Source organism: Salmo trutta, chromosome 21 (assembly GCF_901001165.1).
Source record: "Salmo trutta chromosome 21, fSalTru1.1, whole genome shotgun sequence".
In the NCBI taxonomy this organism is placed as follows: Eukaryota; Metazoa; Chordata; class Actinopteri; order Salmoniformes; family Salmonidae; genus Salmo; species Salmo trutta.
Genome location: NC_042977.1, coordinates 22815001 through 22834888, shown reverse-complemented (window position 1 = coordinate 22834888; position 19888 = coordinate 22815001). Strand labels below are relative to the sequence as shown.

The 19888-nt window shown below is 41.4% G+C and overlaps 1 protein-coding gene across 7 annotated transcripts in view; it reads left to right on the top strand.

The window, feature by feature from the left end:
* LOC115156983 (ras GTPase-activating protein nGAP) overlaps window positions 1-19888 on the top strand; it is a 100566-nt gene that overhangs the window by 52260 nt on the left and 28418 nt on the right. For 5 of the 7 annotated variants that reach the window (XM_029704797.1, XM_029704796.1, XM_029704795.1 and 2 more), the window contains one exon: window positions 10799-10905. In XM_029704797.1, coding sequence (XP_029560657.1) covers window positions 10799-10905 — 107 coding nt within the window. The remainder of the gene's footprint in view (window positions 1-10798; window positions 10906-19888) is intronic. The other 2 variants (XM_029704794.1, XM_029704799.1) reach the window with 1 other exon arrangement.

Here is a 19888-nt window from a genome sequence, read left to right as displayed (position 1 = left end):
TTTAGACTAATGAGGGATAGTTCAAAGAACAGCTTTTTAGCAAGGTTCTGGAGTTGAATCTTTGTGGATTGCTGCATAGTGACTTTGTAAATGAACACGAACTCAGTCTTTGTCATCTTTTTGTGTATAAGGAGAAATCTGGCTGGATCTTGCAGTTAGCCCTAAATAGTGGATATTTCTCATTTTCTGATTCACTGTAGCTTGTGGCAAATCTTCCAATTTTGGAAATTGCCATTTCCGACTGATGTTAAGGATTGTCTTGTACAGGGTGATACAAAAAAATATTCCCCCCCCCACCCTTGTCCCTTACCCCCCCCCCCACCCCCCCACCCTTGTCTCTCTCTCTCTCCCCCGCACCCCTGTCCCTCTCTACCCCCTACCCCTGTTCCTCACACACAACGATGAGAAAGCCCCCAGGGTTGTTTACTACATCCGTCGACTAAGGCAGCAAGTTATTTTGTAATTAGCCTTAAAGCGTGGCTCTAGATTTGTCCTGTATGTCCTGTGGTTCCAGCAGTGAGGCTGCATTTCAGCTGCAGTAGCAGTCCAGCAGATGCTCCAGTACACAGAGAGAGGGAGGGGGGGAGGGAGCGCAACTGAAGAGGGAAGTGCTTGCAGTACTGTTCTGTTCTGTTGAGAGGAACGGTGGAGTGCAGTTACAGCAATTGATTGAATAAATGCGGTAAAATCTCTTCCGCTGCTGGCATGCCAAAAAGGAGTCTGATGAAGTGAAGGTTAGAATTGCTGCCAAGAGGAGAGAGTGAGTGTGATAGGGAAAGAAGAAGAAGAGGGAGGTAGATAGCAGAGGGAGACTCCAAGAGAGAAGGGGAGCGAGAGGGAGACCAGGAGAAGCATGGAGCGCTATTTCAGGGAGAAATAGGTGGGATGCCAGACTGCAGGAACAAAACTAGTTCATTAAGAAAACTGAGATCCTTGGATGATCTTGAAAGAAATCTGAGATCAATGGGATGGCTTCATAATACTGTAGAAGATGAACAGTTAAAAGGGAAATGACTTCGCCTCGTTAGCTGATGGTGATGTTCTGTGTTTAGCCAATCGGATGCTGGCTAACCCTGTCCATCTCCTCCTCAGATGATGGGGAACAGCTGTGACCGAGGTACTGACTCACTCTCCCGTCTTTTTTCTATAGACTCTATTGTTTGAAATTAAGTTGATTATTCATGCTTAATTCTCATATGCACAGAGCATCATCGTTAAAAAGCTGTTATGTTCGGTTCTGAAGTTTGTCTGTTTATTTTCATTTAGGGTCTGTACTGTATACATGCAACGCTCCATATGATGGGTTTGCTACCATCTTTCACGAACACTGAACTGAAGATGTGCGTAACTTTGATCATCTTTACTTTGTGCTGTTTGTCAATGTCCATAGTTTTATTAAGTAGTAAGGATGTGCATTAAGTTTGATTGGTGTCTCTCACCCCCAGCCAGAGAGCTCAGTCTCCTCTGAATCAGAGTAAGTGGAGTTGAGCGTCTGAAATCCCGCTCACAGGGCGGTGCACAAGGCGCTCAAAGTCCTTCCCTACCGCTAAAACATGTTCCTTGCTCAAAGGAAAAAAAGCTCTCCAAATTCCCTCCATTCATCCTTTTATTTAAAATCACAATTTAACCAACACCCATTGATTTGAGACTACATGGACCTACCATTTGATTTGAAGTATGGAAACCAAACCATATGATTTTAATGAAAATTATTTTAATAAACAACATGAAAATGTGACTGTAAGAAGCGGTCATCATTTAAATAGGCTACATATTAATCTGTATATAAACACTAAATAGGTCAGGAGCCAAAATGGGTAGTCTAAGAAGGAACAAACATTTTATTATTTAGACTATATCATTAGCCTATTATTTCAATTATTTCAAGGCTATAGCCTACAAATAAATTAATTGTGAAGCATTTGCAAGTGTGACACAATAGGCTGGCAGGAACATTAAGCGCTCAACATTTAAACAACATTTTGTCTTATTCAGTCGTTCATTCACTCGCTCTTCTAGAATGTAGAGACAAACAGGGCAATTTAAGAGGGTGCTATGAAATTAATGTACATTACATTAACTCTAAACATGCTAAATTCTCAGAGAAAATCATCTAACTTTTTAACCATATATGGTAGAAACATGGGGTTTAGAATATTGTTTTTTTCTCTCTATTGAATGAACATATTTGTATAAACCATTAATTAATTAATCATTTTATGGGTGAACACCCTACTTGTTAGGCTTTTTGAATGAACTTTTAGAAGTTTGGCCAGAGTCTCTGGATTCAGGCTCATGCGATGGTGCCTGCAGAGGCCAGCAGTGGAGAATACACTCTGCAGAACCACTGGGGATGCTAAACACCCTTTGGGGCACTCTTGCCAGGCGTGGGAAGGGATACGGAGTTGTCTTTCCAAAAGGTGATAACATCCTCGTCTGCGTTGCTTCTCACGGCCGTTAGGTACTCCTCTACCTCTTCTTTCTTGTCTATAGAGGACAGCTGCTGCTGAATGAAGTAGAAGCTGAACATGCAATGTCTTTTGGGCACTTTGTTTTGCTAAGGGGCAGGGTTAGGTACTGCTGGTGCTACTGGTATGGCAGATGCACCTGCCAGAGGAGCGTTGATAGCCTCAGTTTCCTTCACAAGGAGGTCTCATCTCTCCAAGAGATTACGCACCAGTTCATCCCTTATCACCCACTAACTTTTAAACCTGGGGTCCAGGACAGCGGCTAGACAAGATGTTTATCATTCTAGTACCGCCTGTACCGAGTGGAAACGTTATCTGATGGTGTTCCTGCAAAAGCAGCAATGTCTATGGACAGACACAGTAGTCAACAGTGTATTTATTTCAGACACGGCAGGGAGAATCATGCCCAGGGTCCCCAACCCTTTCTGAGGTCAGCTAGTGGTGTCAGAACCTCCGCCAGGACCTGTAGGTGACGTACCTTGTTTAAGGTGAGTTTTGCATCATCGGCGGTAGACTTCAGTTTGTTTTGCCACAAGGGGTGTCTTTCGAACATCGTCAACACAGTTTCAATCATGCATAATTGGCTGTTCCATCTTGTCATGCAGCCTGATGTGGGACGTACTCCCAATCTGTCCCTTTCCTCTGTGTTCAATGTACACTTCCTAATGCTTTTCACAAGTTTCCCCACTTTCTGGATCTGTCCACTAACCCCATCATCTATGTTAAAGGAATCCTTCATTGCGAGCTGAAGCATGTGAATTTGGCACTGTAAATGGAGATTTGACTTTGAAGTACTGGTTTACCATCATGGCCACGTTGTTGGCTATATGGTCAGTTTGGAACTGAGAGCCCAGGTGGCACGCCCTCCTCTGTGTCGGATGCCTCATCTTTCTCCTGTCCATCATCATTGATCTCCTCAAAACCAGGTAAGTTGAAGGCCTTGACCATGTTGCTTGCGCTGTCAGTCACCACTTGCAGGATGTTCACCTGTCGCTGCACGTTCCAGTTCCTCAGGACACTTTCATATTTCTGGTAAATGGCCTTTGATGTGTGGTGTCCTTGAGCTGCGAGCACATACTACAACATCGTGTGGCATTTATATTTTCCTTCAATGAAAGTGGCGACAATCCCCAGTAAACTGTCCCCTTCTGCTAATCCAAATGTCCATTGACACAATGAAACCATCACCTAGTTGCAATAGGTCTCTCAGCTTGGCTTCCATTTCTTTGAGGGTATGAGGCATGAGGATGTCTCGGACCGTACTATAAGCAAGGCAGTGTGTAGCCTGGTTGTGCTGCACTTGAAAAGTACCACATCACTTCCCGTTCTCCCTTTTTGTTTTACGGGCTCATAGTCCAAGTGAACAATTTCAAAGAAAGCCTCATCGAATTGACTCTTTTTCTCCTGTGACACTGCTTGGACTTTACGGGCAGAAAAGTCATCTTGGAATGTGTCTTTCTCCTGCAAAGTGCGTTGTTGCTGCGTCTCGTTTTCTATAAATACAAATTAAAGCTTAATTAGCCTAATGATAGCCTAGCTGAAATTGGCACCACAATAAGCCTAGACACACAAAGTAACGGATATACGCCTAATCAGACATGTAGCCTACATTTTTATATACTCCTCAATCGGCGTGATAATAAATTGAAATTACTTTAATTGTCATGTGAATACATTTTAATTGTCATATGGAAAACATGAATTAGGGCTGGGTGACATGGCCTAAAAATCTGCTTTTTAAAAATATTTTTATGTATGGGTGTGGGTTGTATGGGTTCTATTTTTTATTTTTTTATTTACAAATCTCTAAATAAACGTTGTACAATTTAAATGTCAAATACAATGCATTTCAAACAGTCAGTAATAATGTAATGAATTCAGCGTGTGAAATTAGGCTAAATATAAGCCCCACTCATAATGTTATTATTATTTGCAATAATCACTGATCTGGGTTTCAAGTCCGTCTATGAAAATGCAATTTTTGTTAAATGTTACCAGAACCATGCATAATACACATTCACTAATAATGACAAACTTTTTGTAGCAGGCATTATAGAAAATTAACACAGGTCTTATAAACAATTCCTCAAGCACAAGCCCACATGCTAGTGAGTAGCCAGCCAACTAATCTTTATATTTCAAGTTTAGCCAACTTGGATCTATTTTCTAGCCAACAAGGCAGAACAGTTGAAATGTTATGAACACTCCCTTCTGTCCGTCTCCAACTGTATGAACAGTATGCTAGCCTGTCCACTTTGTTCAGATGTTGAAATCAAGTGGCCTACCTTATTTCTCAAAATAAGAACAATTTGCCAATTCCTTATATAATTGTGTTTTTATGCTTATTGTACATTTATAAACAGACTAGACAGCTAGTATAGGTCTTTGACTTAAATGCTGCTAGCGGTACGTATTCAATGCCACGCGCAACGAGCTGAGCATTCATTTTCCAGAATCAATGTTTATTGATACTCCTGTTTTAGTAGTGTCTTCTCTGCACACAATTTGAGGAGTTGAGACATAAAAAGGGTATAGTTAGAAAGGTTCACTTCAACTCTTTTACAGTAAAATAATGTCTCAAAGTCCTTATGACCGATTCTGTTGGACCAAACCTTAAATGCAGTTGAAAACATGTAAACAAGCAGACATCAACGCTCATAAGAAAAAAGATTATTGCATTTGGAATATGCAAAAACATTAATTAAAATGAATTTGATATATAGCCTAGCCGTAACATGAATTATGATAGCCTTTCAATTATTCCAATATCAATGATAAACAAGGCTAGATCATGAAACAAAACATGTATTTTTTCTATAGGTAGGCCTAAAGGTTTTTAGGCAAAATAACTACCAAAACGGAAAGCTCCTTGAAAGAGGTAATATGTCAGGCCTATTGGGCCAAAATTAATGATAGCCTATTGTATAGATAATAAAATGAACTCAACTTTTAAGAGGTTGGATTTTTTTGTTTATAAATACTTTTCTACAATGACACACTTAGCTAGCTACCAACCTCGTTCCTTTCTGTTGGCATGTGTACATAGTACATTTGCACGGGTGTTTTATCAGTTTCTTTATGAAAATATTTAGCAAACTCCATGACTGTAGCTAAAGCAAGGGGCTATAGTAGCACACAAGTACAGTACCAGTCAAAAGTTTGGACACCTACTCATATTTTTACTATTTTCTACATTGTAGAATCATAGTGAAGACATCAAAACTATGAAATGACACATATGGAATCATGTAGTAACCAAAAAAGTGGCATTCTCTCAACCAGCTTCATGATGTAGTCACCTGGAATGCATTTCAATTAACAGGTGTGGCTTGTTAAAAGTTAATTTGTGGAATTTCTTTCCTTCTTAATGTGTTTGAGCCAATCAGTTGTGTTGTGACAAGGTAGGGGTGATATACAGAAGATAGACCTTTTTGGTAAAAGACCAAGTCCATATTATGGCAAGAACCGCTCAAATAAGCAAAGAGAAACAACAGTCCATCATTACTTTAAGACATGAAGGTCAGTCAATCCTGAAAATGTCAAGAACTTTGAAAGTTTCTTCAAGTGCAGTCGCAAAAACCATCAAGTGCTATGATGAAACTGGCTCTCATGAGGACCACAGGAAAGGAGTTACCTCTGCTGCAGAGGAATAATTCATTAAAGTTACCAGCCTCAGAAATTGCAGCCCAAATAAATGCTTCACAGAGTTCAAGTAACAGCTGTTCAGAGGAGACTTTGTGAATCAGGTCTTCATGGTCAAATTGCTGCGAAGAAACCACTAGTAAAGGACGCCAATAAGAAGAAAAGACTTGCTTGGGCAAAGAAACATGAGCAATGTATATTAGACCTGTGGAAATCTGTCCTTTAGTCTAATGAGTCCAAATGTTTGATTTTTGGTTCTAACCGCAATGTCTTTATGAGACGCAGAGTAGGTGAATGGATGATCTCCTCATGTGTGGTTCCCACAATGAAGCATGGAGGAGGAGGTGTGATGGTGCTTTGCTGGTGACACTGTCAGTGATTTATTTCAAATTCAAGGCACACTTAACCAGCATGGCTACCACAGCATTCTGTAGGGATACGCCATCCCATCGTGTTTGCGCTTAGTCCCACTATCATTTGTTTTTCAACAGGACAATGACCCAAAACACACCTCCCAGGCTGTGTAAGGGCAATTTGACAAATAATAACAGTGATGGAGTGCTGCATCAGATGACCTGGCCTCCACAATCACCCGACCTCAACCCAATTGAGATGGTTTGGGATGAGTTGGAATGCAGAGTAAAGGAAAAGCAGCCAACAAGTGCTCAGCATATGTGGGAACTCATTCAAGACTGTTGGAAATGCATTCCAGGTGAAGCTGGTTGTGAGAATGCCAAGAGTGTGCAAAACTGTCATCAAGGCAAAGGGTGGCTACTTTGAAGAATCTCAAACATGATCAAATATATTTTGATTTGCTTAACACTGTTTTGGTTTCTACATGATTCCATATGTGTTATTTCATAGTTTTGATGTCTTCACTATTATTCTACAACGTAGAAAATAGTAAAAATAAAAACCCTTGAATGAGTAGGTGTGTCCAAGCTTTTGACTGGTACTGTAGCTTACAAATAAATGCATGCTATGCATGCTGGGCTCTGAATTATGATGCATGCAATGTTTATAAGACCAACTGGGCTACTGCCAGGGGTGCCAAGAGGACAGTGTCTGAGGAAGAACTTGATATAGCACTTTGCAAAGTAGCCTTTTTAATAGCTGACTGCTGCAAGCTGTGTCTCACAACCTTTCTGAAATGTGTGATCGGTCGCCGTATGTGGTGTTGCTCTAGCCTAGACGTTCTCAGTTCATTATCTTGTCCGGTAGAACTTGTTTTCTTTACAGAGCATTAAATGGTTCTGGCTTCTTCTTTCACAGCACAGGCTGCATTCATGTCGCACAGGGCTTATCCTCAAGGGGCTAAATTTAGCTTCCAATCAATAGCTCCCTGGATATCGGCCAGCGATCTCAATGTGACGGATAGTTTGGGACTTCTGTATTTGGAAGAGGTGGCTTTCTTTGGTCTGTGCAGCATTGGTAAGGCAGACGGTAGTCTGGTATACAGCTGCAGCAGCAGAACTGGCTGTGGAAGTCTAGGAATGTGTTCTAAATGGCCCTGTATTCCCTATATGGTGCATTGCTTTTGACCAGGACATTGGTCAAAAGTAGTGCACTATATAAGTTGGGTAGGAAACTACACTTTACATAAATATAGATTAGGACCTAATGAATTTATTTCAATTGACCGATTTCCTCATATGAATTGTAACACAGTATTAGTCAATGAATTTGTTGCGTTTATATTTTTGTTCAAATATAGATTCAGCCATGGGTCTAATATTTGGCGAAATGGATGGTCGGGGGGCCGGAACATAATTATAATTTGTGCACTGCAAATTGACCACAACTAAGCACAAAAAGAGATTTGTATTTGAAAATATCAATTTCATACATTGATTACACATACGGTGTCTATATAGAGTCTACACCTCCCTTGAACTGTTACAAAGTGGGATTGAAATATATTTTATTTGTCATTTTTTCATTGATCCAGACAAAATACTCCATAATGTCAGTGAAAATAAAACTCTATAAAAGTTTACAAATTTAATAACTAAAATAGTCGTTGAATAAGTAGTCAACCGCTTTGTTAGGCAAGCCTAAATTAGTTCTGAAGTAAAATGTGGCTTAACAAATCACTAAAGATATTTGGACTAAATAATAGGGGTTGACATGATTTTTGAATGACTATTCTATCCTTTGTCCCCCATACATACAGTACATCTGTAAGGTCCCTCGGTCAAGTATTGAACTCCAAGCACAGATTCAACTACAAAGACCAGGGAACTTTTCAAAAGTTTATAAAGAAAGGCAGTTGTAGGTAGATGGGTAACAGTAGCAAATCAGACATTGAATATATCTTTAAGCATGGTCAAGCTAATAATTATGCTGTGGATGATGTATTAAACCACCCAGACACATCAAAGATTCTGAACTGAGCTGTAGGACAGGAAGGAAACTGCTTAGGGATGTCACCATTGGTGATAGTAAAACAGCTATAGAGTTCAGTGGCTGTGATGGGAGAAAACTGAGTAAGGATCAACAACATTGTAGTGACTCCACAATAATGACCAAAATGACAGAGTGAAAAGAATACAAATATACAGAACTAAAATATTCAGAAACATGCATATGTCTACAACAAGGAACTAAATAAATACTGCAAAAAAACACTGCAAAGGAATACACTTTTTGGACTAAGTGCAAAGTGTTATGTTTGGGGCACACGCATCACTGAGTAACTGCCTCTTTATTTTCAAGTATGGTGGTGGCTGCATCATGGTATTGGTATGCTTGACATCGGCAAAGACTGGGGAGTTTTTCAGGATAAAAACAAACAGGATTGAGCTAAGCACAAGCACAATCCTACAGGAAAACCTGCTTTACACCAGACACTGGGAGAGGAATTCACTTTTCAGAAGGACAATAACCTACAACACCAAGTACAATCTACACTGGAGTTGCTAACCAAGAAGATGGTGATTGTTCCTGAGTGAACAAGTTACAGGTTTGACTTAAATCTGCTTGAAAATCTATGGCAAGACTTGAAAATTGCTGTCTAGCCATGATCCCCAACACCTTGACAGAGCTTTAAGAATTTTGAAAAGAATGGGCAAATATTGCACAATACAGGTGTGCAAAGCTCTTAGAGACTTACCCAAAAAGACAACAGCTGTAATCGCTGCCAAAGGTGTTTCTAGCATTTATTGACTCAGGGGGTTGAATACTCATCTAATCAAGGTATATTGTGTAGATCATTGACCAAAAATGACAAGTATACAGTGCATTCGGAAAGTATTCAGACCCCTTGACTTTTTCCCCCAAAATGTACTTTACAACCTTATTCTAAAATGGATGAAATAGTTTGGATTACATCGTTTTTTCCCCCTCATCAATCTACACACAATACCCCATAATGGCAAAGCAAAAACAGGTTTTAGAAAATGTTGCCAAAATAATAAATAAAATATCACATTTACATAAGTATTCAGACCCTTTACTCAGTACTTTGTTGAAGCACCTTTGGCAGCGATTACAGCCTCGAGTCTTCTTGAGTATGACGCTACAAGCTTGGCACACCTGTATTTGGGGAGTTTCTCCAATTCTACTCTGCAAATCCTCATGCTCTGTCCGGTTGGATGGGGAGCGTTGCTGTACAGCTGTTTTCAGGTCTCTCCAGAGATGTTCAATTGGGTTCAAGTTCGGGCTCTGGCTGGGCCGCTCAAGGACATTCAGAGACTTGTCCCGAAGCCACTCCTGTGTTGTCTTGGCTGTGTGCTTAGGGTTGTTGTCTTGTTGGAAGGTGAACCTTCGCCCCAGTCTTAGGTCCTGAATTCCTGGTGACTTTTGTATTTTTTGGCCCATGGGCAGCCTGTTTCCGACCCCTGATATAGGTATTAAGGTGCCATTTGGGACATAGCCAGGGACTCAGGGAAGAGAAAATGGGTTGTTTTTCAGTTGAGGGCAGCTCTGCTCCAGGAGGCTAGGCTGAGCTGACACTCCGGTGCCCAGGCTTACTGGGGCCTAGCAGCTGGAGTCCAATGATAATGGCCCTGCCCTGCCACTGTAAACTGAGACCACCGGAGGGAAAATTAAATGTGGGTTGAGTCCATCCTCATCCTTGACACACATAGCCATGACCTTACTGAGCTTACTGGAAGAGACAGAATAGTTTGTCAGAACAGACCAAAAATAAAATCTTCTACAGAGAAATAGATTAATATTGTCATGTTTTTATTTTATTATCCAGAATGTTCACAGAGGATTACAGGGAAGCGAATAACACTATGTGACCTTATAGCAGGAACCTCAATGTCAATGAATTACAGACCCCTCTGAATAGCATTCTGAGATTTATTTTACATTTTTACTTGAGTTAGTGCATTAATTCAATGCTATAGCTTGTCTTTTGGGGGACCACAACAGAGACTCGTGGCAGCTTGTGGCCTGAGGTAATTGCTTGCTCGGTACAGCCCACCTCAGTCTCTTCCTTGGTGATCTAGATATCGTCAACAGCTTGTACACCCATCACTCTGGCTCCCTCTCCCAAATGTGGCAGCATCTGTGTTCATATAACGCAACCTCCCCCAGTCCAAGGCAGCTAGATTGATTGAGTAGTATTGAGTTAGTGGAGTAAAGTGCAGACTCACTCCTCTTGTCTGTCCTGTCTAATCTCTCTGTCGCTCTCTCTTTCTCTTGCTCGCTCTCCTTCTGTCTCTGTCTGTTGTCCACAGAAGTGTCTGGTGAGAGGTCCCCCAGGAGGCGGAGTATCTCAGGCCTGGGGAATTCAGAGAAGAACATATCCCTCGACGTACCCAACTCATCTCCCTTCAAAGTACCGGTGAGTGCTATTGTTATGATTTAGAAAATATGTTTATTGTCCAATGTACACGGATGTCCAACGAAAACTTGTCTTTTGCTTTATAACAAACCCCTCAGAAAAAAACACACACATTAGACATTTTAAGCCTCTTTGTACAGTTTGACATACAATAACTGTTATGTTGGAAGCAATTAGGAAGCCATTAATATTTGTTGCCATTTTATATTATTTTGCTATTTTATATTATTTTGATATCCAGAAGTCTTTCCCTTGTTTGAAGCATATGGGCAGACTGCAGACCCAACCCTCTCTGTACTTGATTAGGCTTTATTTCAGTTAAAACTCCCCAAAGCCCCATTGATGGCCATGGGCTTTCAGCAGCTCAGTCAGTGTTAAAACTCTCCGTTATAAACATGGTCTTCCTATTCCATCCTAGGACATGGATAATATCAATCTAGTTGTTTTTTCTTTGCACCGGCAGGACAGAACGTCAGAGTCCGGTAAGATCAGGGGTGGTGGTGTGTGTCTCTTTATTAACAACATCTGGTGGCGCGATCTCCAATATTAAGGTTCTGCTATTCTGAGTTAGAGTACCTCATGGTAAGCTGTAGACCATACTATTTACCAAGAGTATTCATCTGTAATTTAAAATAGCCGTCTATTTACCATCACAATCCCATGTTGACATTAAGACCGCACTCAACGAGTTGTATAGGGCCATAAGCAAACAAGAAAATGCTCATCCAAAGGCGGTGCTCCTAGTGGCCGGTGATTTTAATGCAGGAAAACTGAAATCTGTTTTACTTAATTTCCACCAGCATATGTCACCTGTGCTACTAGAGGGATAACAACTCTAGATCACCTTTACTCCACACACAGAGACATGTATAAAGCTCTCCCCCGCCCTTCATTTGGAAATTGGACCTTAACTCTATCTTCCTGTTTACAAGCAAAAACTCAAACAGGAAGTACCAGTGACGCTCTCAATATGGAAGTGGTCCGATGAAGTGGACGCTAAGCTACAGGACTGTTTCGCTAGCACATATTGGAATATGTTCCGGGATTCATCTGATGCCATTGAGGAGTTAACCACATCAGTCACCGGCTTCATTAATAAGTACATCGATGACGTTGTTCCCACAGTGACCATATGTACATATCCCAACCAGAAGCCATGGATTACAGGCAACATTCGCACGGAGCTAAAGGCTAGAGCTGCCACTTTCAAGGAGCAGGGCACTAATCCGGATGCTTACAAGTAATCCCGCTACGTCCTCCAACGAACCATCAAATAGGCAAAGTGTCAATACAGTACTAAGATCGAATCCTACTACACCGGCGCTGATGCTCGTTGGATGTGGCAGGGCTTGCAACCTATCCCGGATTACAAAGGGAAACCAAGCAGAGAGCTGCCCAGTGACGGAAGCCTACCAGCCGAGCTAAATGTCTTCTATGCTCGCTTCGAGGCAAGCAACACTGAACAATGCGTGAGAGTACCAGCTGTTCCAAACAACTGTATGATCACGCTCTCCGTAGCTGATGTAAGACCTTTAAACAGGTTAACATTCACAAGGCCGCAGGACCAGACTGATCGCCAGGACACGTACTCAGAGCATGCACTGACTAGCTGGCAAGTGTCTTCACTGAAATGTTCATCCTCTCTCTGACTCAGTCTGTAATACCTACATGTTTCAAGCAAACCACCATAGTCCCTGTGCCCAAGAATGCAAGGTAGCCTGTCTAAATGACTACCGCCCCGTAGCACTCACATCTGTAGCCATGAAATGCTTTAAAAGGCTGGTCATGGCTCACAACACCATCATCCCAGAAACCCTGGACCCACTTCAATTCACATAGCACCCCAACAGCACTCCACACTGCCCTTTCCCACCTGGACAAAAGGGACACCTATGTGAGAATGCTGTTCATTGACTACAGCTCAGCGTCCAACACCATAGTTCCCTCCAAGCTCATCACTAAACTCAGGACCCTGGGACTGAACACCTCCCTCTGCAGCTGGATCCTGGTCTTCCTGACGGGCTGCCCCCAGGTGGTGAAGTTCGAAACGACACATCCGCCACGCTGACCTTCAACACGGGGGTCAGCGTGGCGGTCCCCTTCTTTCAGGGGTGCGTGCTCAGTCCCCTTCTGTACTCCATGTTCACCCACTACTGCATGGCCACGCACGACTCCAACACCATCATTAAGTTTGCTCACCGACGACAATGAGACGGTCTATAGGGAAGAGGTCAAAGACCTGGCAGTGTGGTGCCAGGACTACAACCTCTATCTCAACATGGGCAATACAAAGGAGCTTGTTGTGGACTACAGGAAATAGAGGGCCGAACATCTCCCCATTCACATCGACGGGACTGTAGTGGTGCGGGTCGAGAGCTTAAAGTTCCTTGGTGTCCACATCACTAAGGACCTATAATGGTCCAAACACACCAACACAGTCGTGAAGAAGGTACAACAATGCCCTTTGCCCTTCAAAAGGCTGAAAATAATTGCCATGGGTCCTCAGATCCTCAAAAGGTTCTACAGCTGCACCATTGAGAGCATCTTCACTGGCTGCATCACGGTTTTGTATGGCAACTGCTCGGCATCTGACTGCAAGGTGCTACAGAGGGTAGTACGTACGGCCCAGTACATCACTGGGGTCAAACTCCCTGCCATTCAGGACTATACCAGGCAGTGTCAGAGGAAGGCCCTAACAATTGTCAGAGGCTCCAGCCACCCAAGTCATAGACTGTTCTCTCTGATACTGTATGGCAAGCGGTACGGGAGTGCCAAGTCTGACCAAAAAGCACCCGGACAGCTTCTACCCCCAAGCCATAAGACTGCTAAACAGTTAATCAAATGGCTTCCCGGACAATTTACATTGACCCTCTCTATTATTTATTTAATATATTTACCTTAATTGTTTTGCTCTGACTCCCTTGCACTGGTTCTACAGTATGCACACTCACTAGACTCTACCTGTCACATGGAATGACGCTGGAGAGACGAAGCAGGTATGGGGAGTAAAACATTTAATAAACAACGGACATGGAACGAGACAGGAACAGCGTCAGCAAACGAGTAACACAAACAAAAAAACAATTAATGCAGAAGCGGGGAACAGAGCTGGGCAACTGACAAATATAGGGGAGGTAATAACAGGTGATGAGTGAGTCCAGGTGCCAACCGAGGCAACAAAACCTCTCGAGCCAGCCAGGGCGTGAATGCAAGACGGGCTGGTTTAGGCACCCCCGGTTCCATCGGCAGTGGAATCCACCCCGACGTCACCAACAAAACAAAAAACAAAAGAAAACTCCTGGACTGGCTGTGCGAACAAGAACTGACTATCTGCCTGAGGCCCGACGTGGGATGGGTGCCATCTGGGGCAAGGAAACCTCTAGAACCAGCTAGGGCATGGAAGCCCGACGAGCTGGCTAGGCACCCACGGTTCCATCGGTGGAGACCCAGAGCTGATGCCACCATACCAACTGGAACGCCAGTACTCCCTGATGCTTTGTGTGATGGCTTCTGCATTCTGTCACATGGATGGACGCTGAAGAGACGAAGCAGGTACGGGGAGTAAAACATTTAATAAACAAAAGACATGGAACGAGACAGGAACAGCGTCAGCAAACGAGTAACACAAACAAAAAACAATTAACTTCCTACCTGGCCAACATCCGGTGAAATTGCAGAGTGCGAAATTCTAAAATACCAAATTCAAATATTTAACATTCTTGAAAATATGTGTTATACATCAAAATAAAGCTTAACTTCTTGATAATCCAGCCGCTGTGTCAGATTTTAAAAAGGCTTTACGGCAAAAGTAAACCATGCGATTATCTGAGGACGGCGCCCCGCATACAAACACATGAAAATCATATTTCAACCAGGCAGGTGCGCCACAAAAGTCAGAAATGGCGATATAATTCATGCCTTACCTTTGAAGATCTTCTTCTGTTGGCACTCCAAAATGTCCCAGAAACATCACAAATGGTCCTTTTGTTCGATAATATCCTTCTTTATGTCCCAAAAATGTCCATTTATTTGGAGCATTTGAATCAGAAATACACCGGTTTCACCTCGCCCAACATGCCTACAAAGTATCTAATAAGTTACCTGTAAACTTGGTCCAAACATTTCAAACAACGTTCCTAATCCAACCTCAGGTACCCTAAAACGTAAATAATCGATAAAATTGAATACGGAATAAACTGTTTCCAATACTGGATAAAAACAACGTGAAGCGCGCTCCAGTTCACGCGCATCAAAACAGTAGAGTTCACCTGGAGTGACACTTACCATGAATAGCACTACTTCTTCATTTCTCAAAAGAAAAACATCGAACAAACAATTTCTAAAGAATGTTGACATCTAGTGGAAGCCATAGGAACTGCAACCAGGCTCCTAATAATAAGGGTATCCCATAGAAAAGAAATGGAAAATCCTATGACCTCAATTTGTTTTTTTCCCTGGATGGTTTGTCCTCGGGGTTTAGCCTGCCTTATCAGTTCTGTTATACTCCCAGACATTATTTTTAACAGTTTTAGAAACTTTAGAGTGTTTTCTATCCAAATCTACCAATTATATGCATATCCTAGCTTCTGGGCCTGAGTAACAGGCAGTTTATTTTGGGCACGCTTTTCATCCGGAGGTGAAAATACTGCCCTCTACCCAAGAGAGGTTAATGCAGAAGCGGGGAACTGACAAATATAGGGGAGGTAATAACAGGTGATGAGTGAGTCCAGGTGAGTCCAATATCGCTGATGCGCATGACGAGGGAAGATAGGTGTTGCTTAATGGATGATAGGAGTGCGTGATGCAGGGCAGCCTGGCGCCCTCAAGCGCCAGGGGGGGGAGAGCGGAAGCAGACGTGACACTACCCACACACTCACACATACTACATACACACACATGCGTACTATTGTAAAGTGGTTGTTCCACTGGATATCATAAGGTGAATGCACCAATTTGTAAGTCGCTCTGGATAAGAGCGTCTGCTAAATGACGTAAATGTAAATGTAAATGCATATTGACGCCACACTCACACACACACTTTCACACTTCACACTTCTGCTGCTCTGTTTATTATACTGTATATCCTAGTCACTTTTACTCACATGTACATGCTGTATTACCACAATTTCCTCATACCCCTTCACATTGACTCAGTACTGGTACTCCTTGTATATAGCCTTGTTATTTTTTTGTGTTACTATTTCCTTTATATTTTAGAAATTATATATATTTTTCTTACTTTTTAACTCTGTACTGTTGGGAATGGGCTCGTAAGTAACCATTTCACTGTAAAGTCTACACCTGTTGTATTCAGCGCATGTGACCAATAACATTTGATTTGATTTGAAACCAATCAAGGATTTCACCATGAGGCCGTGATAGGAGAAACTGAGGATGGATAAACAACATTGTAGTTACTCCACAATACTAACCTAAATGAAAGAGTGAAAAGAATAAAGGTGGTACAGAATAAAAACATTTGAGAACATGCATCCTATTTCCAATAAGACACTAAAGTAAAACTGTAAAACATTTGGCAAATTAACTTTATGTCCTGAATACAAAGCGTTATGTTTGGGGCAAATCCAACACAACAAAAATATTGTACAATCTAGGTGTGGAAAGCTCGCTGCCAAAGGTGACTCTTTAACATGTATTGACTCAGGGATTGAATACTTATGTAATCCAGATATATTTGTGTTTTATGTTTCATATATCTTTTGTAGATCGTTGACAAAAAATGACAATTAAATACATTTTAATCCCACTTTGTAATACAACAATGTGAAAAAAGTCAAGGAACGCGAATCCTTTCTGAATGCACTGTAATGCAGTAATTTAGACCATGGCCCATAGGGTGCACTATGCAGGGAATAGGGTGCTTCAACCTTGTTAGTGAAAGGGAAAAGGGGATACTTAGTCAGTTGCACAACTGAATGCATTCAACTGAAATGTGTCTTCTGCATTTAACCCAACCCCTCTGCATCAGAGAGGTGCGGAGGGCTGCCTTAATCGACACCCACGTCATCGGTGCCCAGGGAGCTGTTGTTGTTGGGGGTTAACTGCTTTGCTCAAGGGCAGAACATCAGATTTTTCCACCTTGCCGGATCGGGGATTAGTTTACTGGCCCAACGCTCTTAACCGCTAGACTACCTGCCGCCCTCTCTGTTACCACCATGTCTCTCATAGAGCTACATTCTGATTCATGTCATTCTGGTCTCCTCAAAATGAAGCAGTACTTGTCATTTTTGTGTTGGCCTAAGGAGGAGGGATTATCCATAGAATTACACATAGAACTCGTTTAATAGGAGCTCTGTGGGTTTATCTAGCTAAATCTTACCTTACTATAGCTTCTCACAGAATGCATCAGCATTTTTCACATTCTCAGACGTGGACTTGAAGTCTCAAACCAACTCTGTGCAGTTGTTGTGAAGTAAATATGGAAGTGTGTTATGATATATATAAACTTTTGCCTCCTAATCAGAGACTATGTGGGAGTGTGCCTCAAAGGACTGCGAAAACGCAGAGACATGCTTTTGGTGATATTTATAGCCTAAAGAATTGGGCCATGCATCACCGTAACTCATATCTCTGGCCTGTTATAGGGCTTCTTGTTACGCGCTTAGAAGATTTTGTTAAGGATAGATGAAGAACAACTTCTACATTTGAAGAAAAACTTCTACTTTTAAAAAGGTCTCTGATGGCTTACATTTTTTTCTATGTCATGTTTTAGATTCACCAAAGGGTCTAGCCTACTTCCACTAGTGGGTAGTTGACTCATGTTTGTCTGCTTAAATGTTTGTCCGTTTCTATAGACAAGCTATTTTACCTGCACAGCAATATGGGAATGTTCCCAGTGGTGTAAAGTAAAAATACTTAAAAAATACTACTAATGTAGTTTTCTTTTAGGTATCTGTACTTTACTATTTCAATTTTTGACAACTTGTACTCCACTACATTCCTAAAGAAAATATTGTACTTTTTACTCCATACATTTTCCCTGACAACCAAAAGTACTTGTTACATTTTGAATGCTTAGCAGGATAGGAAAATGGTCTAATTCATGCACTTATCAAGAAAACACGTGATCATCCCTACTGCCTCTGACGGACTGACTAAACACAAATGCATCTTTTGTAAATAATGTTGGAGTGTGCCCCTGGCTGTCCATGAATTTTAAAAACAAGAAAATGGTGCTGTCTGCTTTGCCCCTTTACCCCTACCAATGTGTACATATTACCTCAATTACCTCGACTAACCTGTTCTCCAGCACATTGACTAGGTACCTGTACCCTCTGTATATACTGTAGCCTCGTTATTGTTATTTTGTGTTACTTTTGTTTATTTAGTAAATATTTTCTTAACTCTATTTTTCTTAAAACAGCATTGTTGGTTAACAGTTTGAAAGTAAGCATTTCACGGTAAGGTCTGCACCTGTTTTATTCGGTTCATGTGACAAATACACTTTGATTTGATTAATATAAGGAATTTTAAAATATTTTTACATTTGATACTTAAGTATATTTTTGCAATTCAATTTACTTTTGATGCTTAAGTATATTTAAAACCAAATACTTTTAGACTTTTGCTCAAGTAGTGTTTTACTGGATTACTTTTACTTGAGTATGTTTCTATTAAGGTATCTATACTTTGACAATTGGGTACTTTTTCCACCACTAAATGTTCCCAATGGTGTAACCTGGCTGTTTCAAGTAAGAGAGATTCAGGGTGTCTGAAGAGTGGGAGTGCTGATAGGATCAGGTCCGTGTAATCTTATTCATTATGATCTAAAAGGCAACACTGATTCTAGATCAGCACTTCTAATTAGAGACGTCTAGGTTCCTGGCACTCTCAGCCCTCACTATTGAGTAGCTTCTATCTACTGTAACATCCCCCAACCAGGTGCTGGTTGTGGACCAAGTCAAAGTGATGACTGCCGTCAGCTTGTGCTGACACAACAGGCTTTATAAATTCAGGCACCCATGGGAGCAGAGGGGAGAGGATTGTGCTGTTATTGTCTCTGACTGAAAATGAGCTGTTTGAAACTCACCTCCTCCACACTGCCAAGGTGAATGAGAGTGACAAAAAGCTGACAGACTTCCTGTACCTGTCCTCTCTGTGGACGTAAAATGTTTTATTTCTCTCCATACCTCTCCTCATTGTGAATAATTTTACAAAGCATATCAACACCTAATTATAGTGGAGTGCACTTCCTAGTGTTTATTGCAGCTTTGCTAATAAGTAACATGGCTTTCCTTTGCTGACTTAGCAATACTCTCTCACTGTCAGAGGTCACAATATGTACTCTGTGTTGCATTACCATATCCTGTCAATATACAGGCCAGGGTAAGCATTATACACTACTCCAAGATATACAATATCTGGCTATGAATAATTTCAAAGTTACAAGTGTCTTCTTTCAACCATTGAATTAAGTCATCAAAGAACAACAATTGCATATCTATAGTGACCTTTTACCCCAGTATTACTCACATCTAACATCTAACACCCAATCACTTCCTTGAGCTTTTTCTGCTTAATTTACAGTGAAGGGTGAGATATCAAATAAAACATGATCTGGATATATATATATGTAAATTAAGCAGAAAAAGCTCAAGGAAGTGATTGGGTGTTAGATGTGAGTAATACTGGGGTAAAAGGTCACTGACTACACCCCGTCTCAGCTCTGACTCAAGACCCCTATTGGTTTCAATGTGACCTCGTCATAGTATTCAGTCTGAGTGGGGTTATTTCACAATACACTACCAGTTTCCTATGTGTCACCAGAGCATGACAATGGAATTCACTCTCCAACTTGGTCATTGTAGTCAGCTGGTCAGACACTGTAGTTACTATATCACAAAATGAGCAAACAAAATCTAAGACAGTGATAGTGTTGTACAAAACTTCATTCTAGTTCTATGTAGGCTACACATTACACAACATTCATTGGAAATTCTGAACTGACAGAGTTTATGACCGG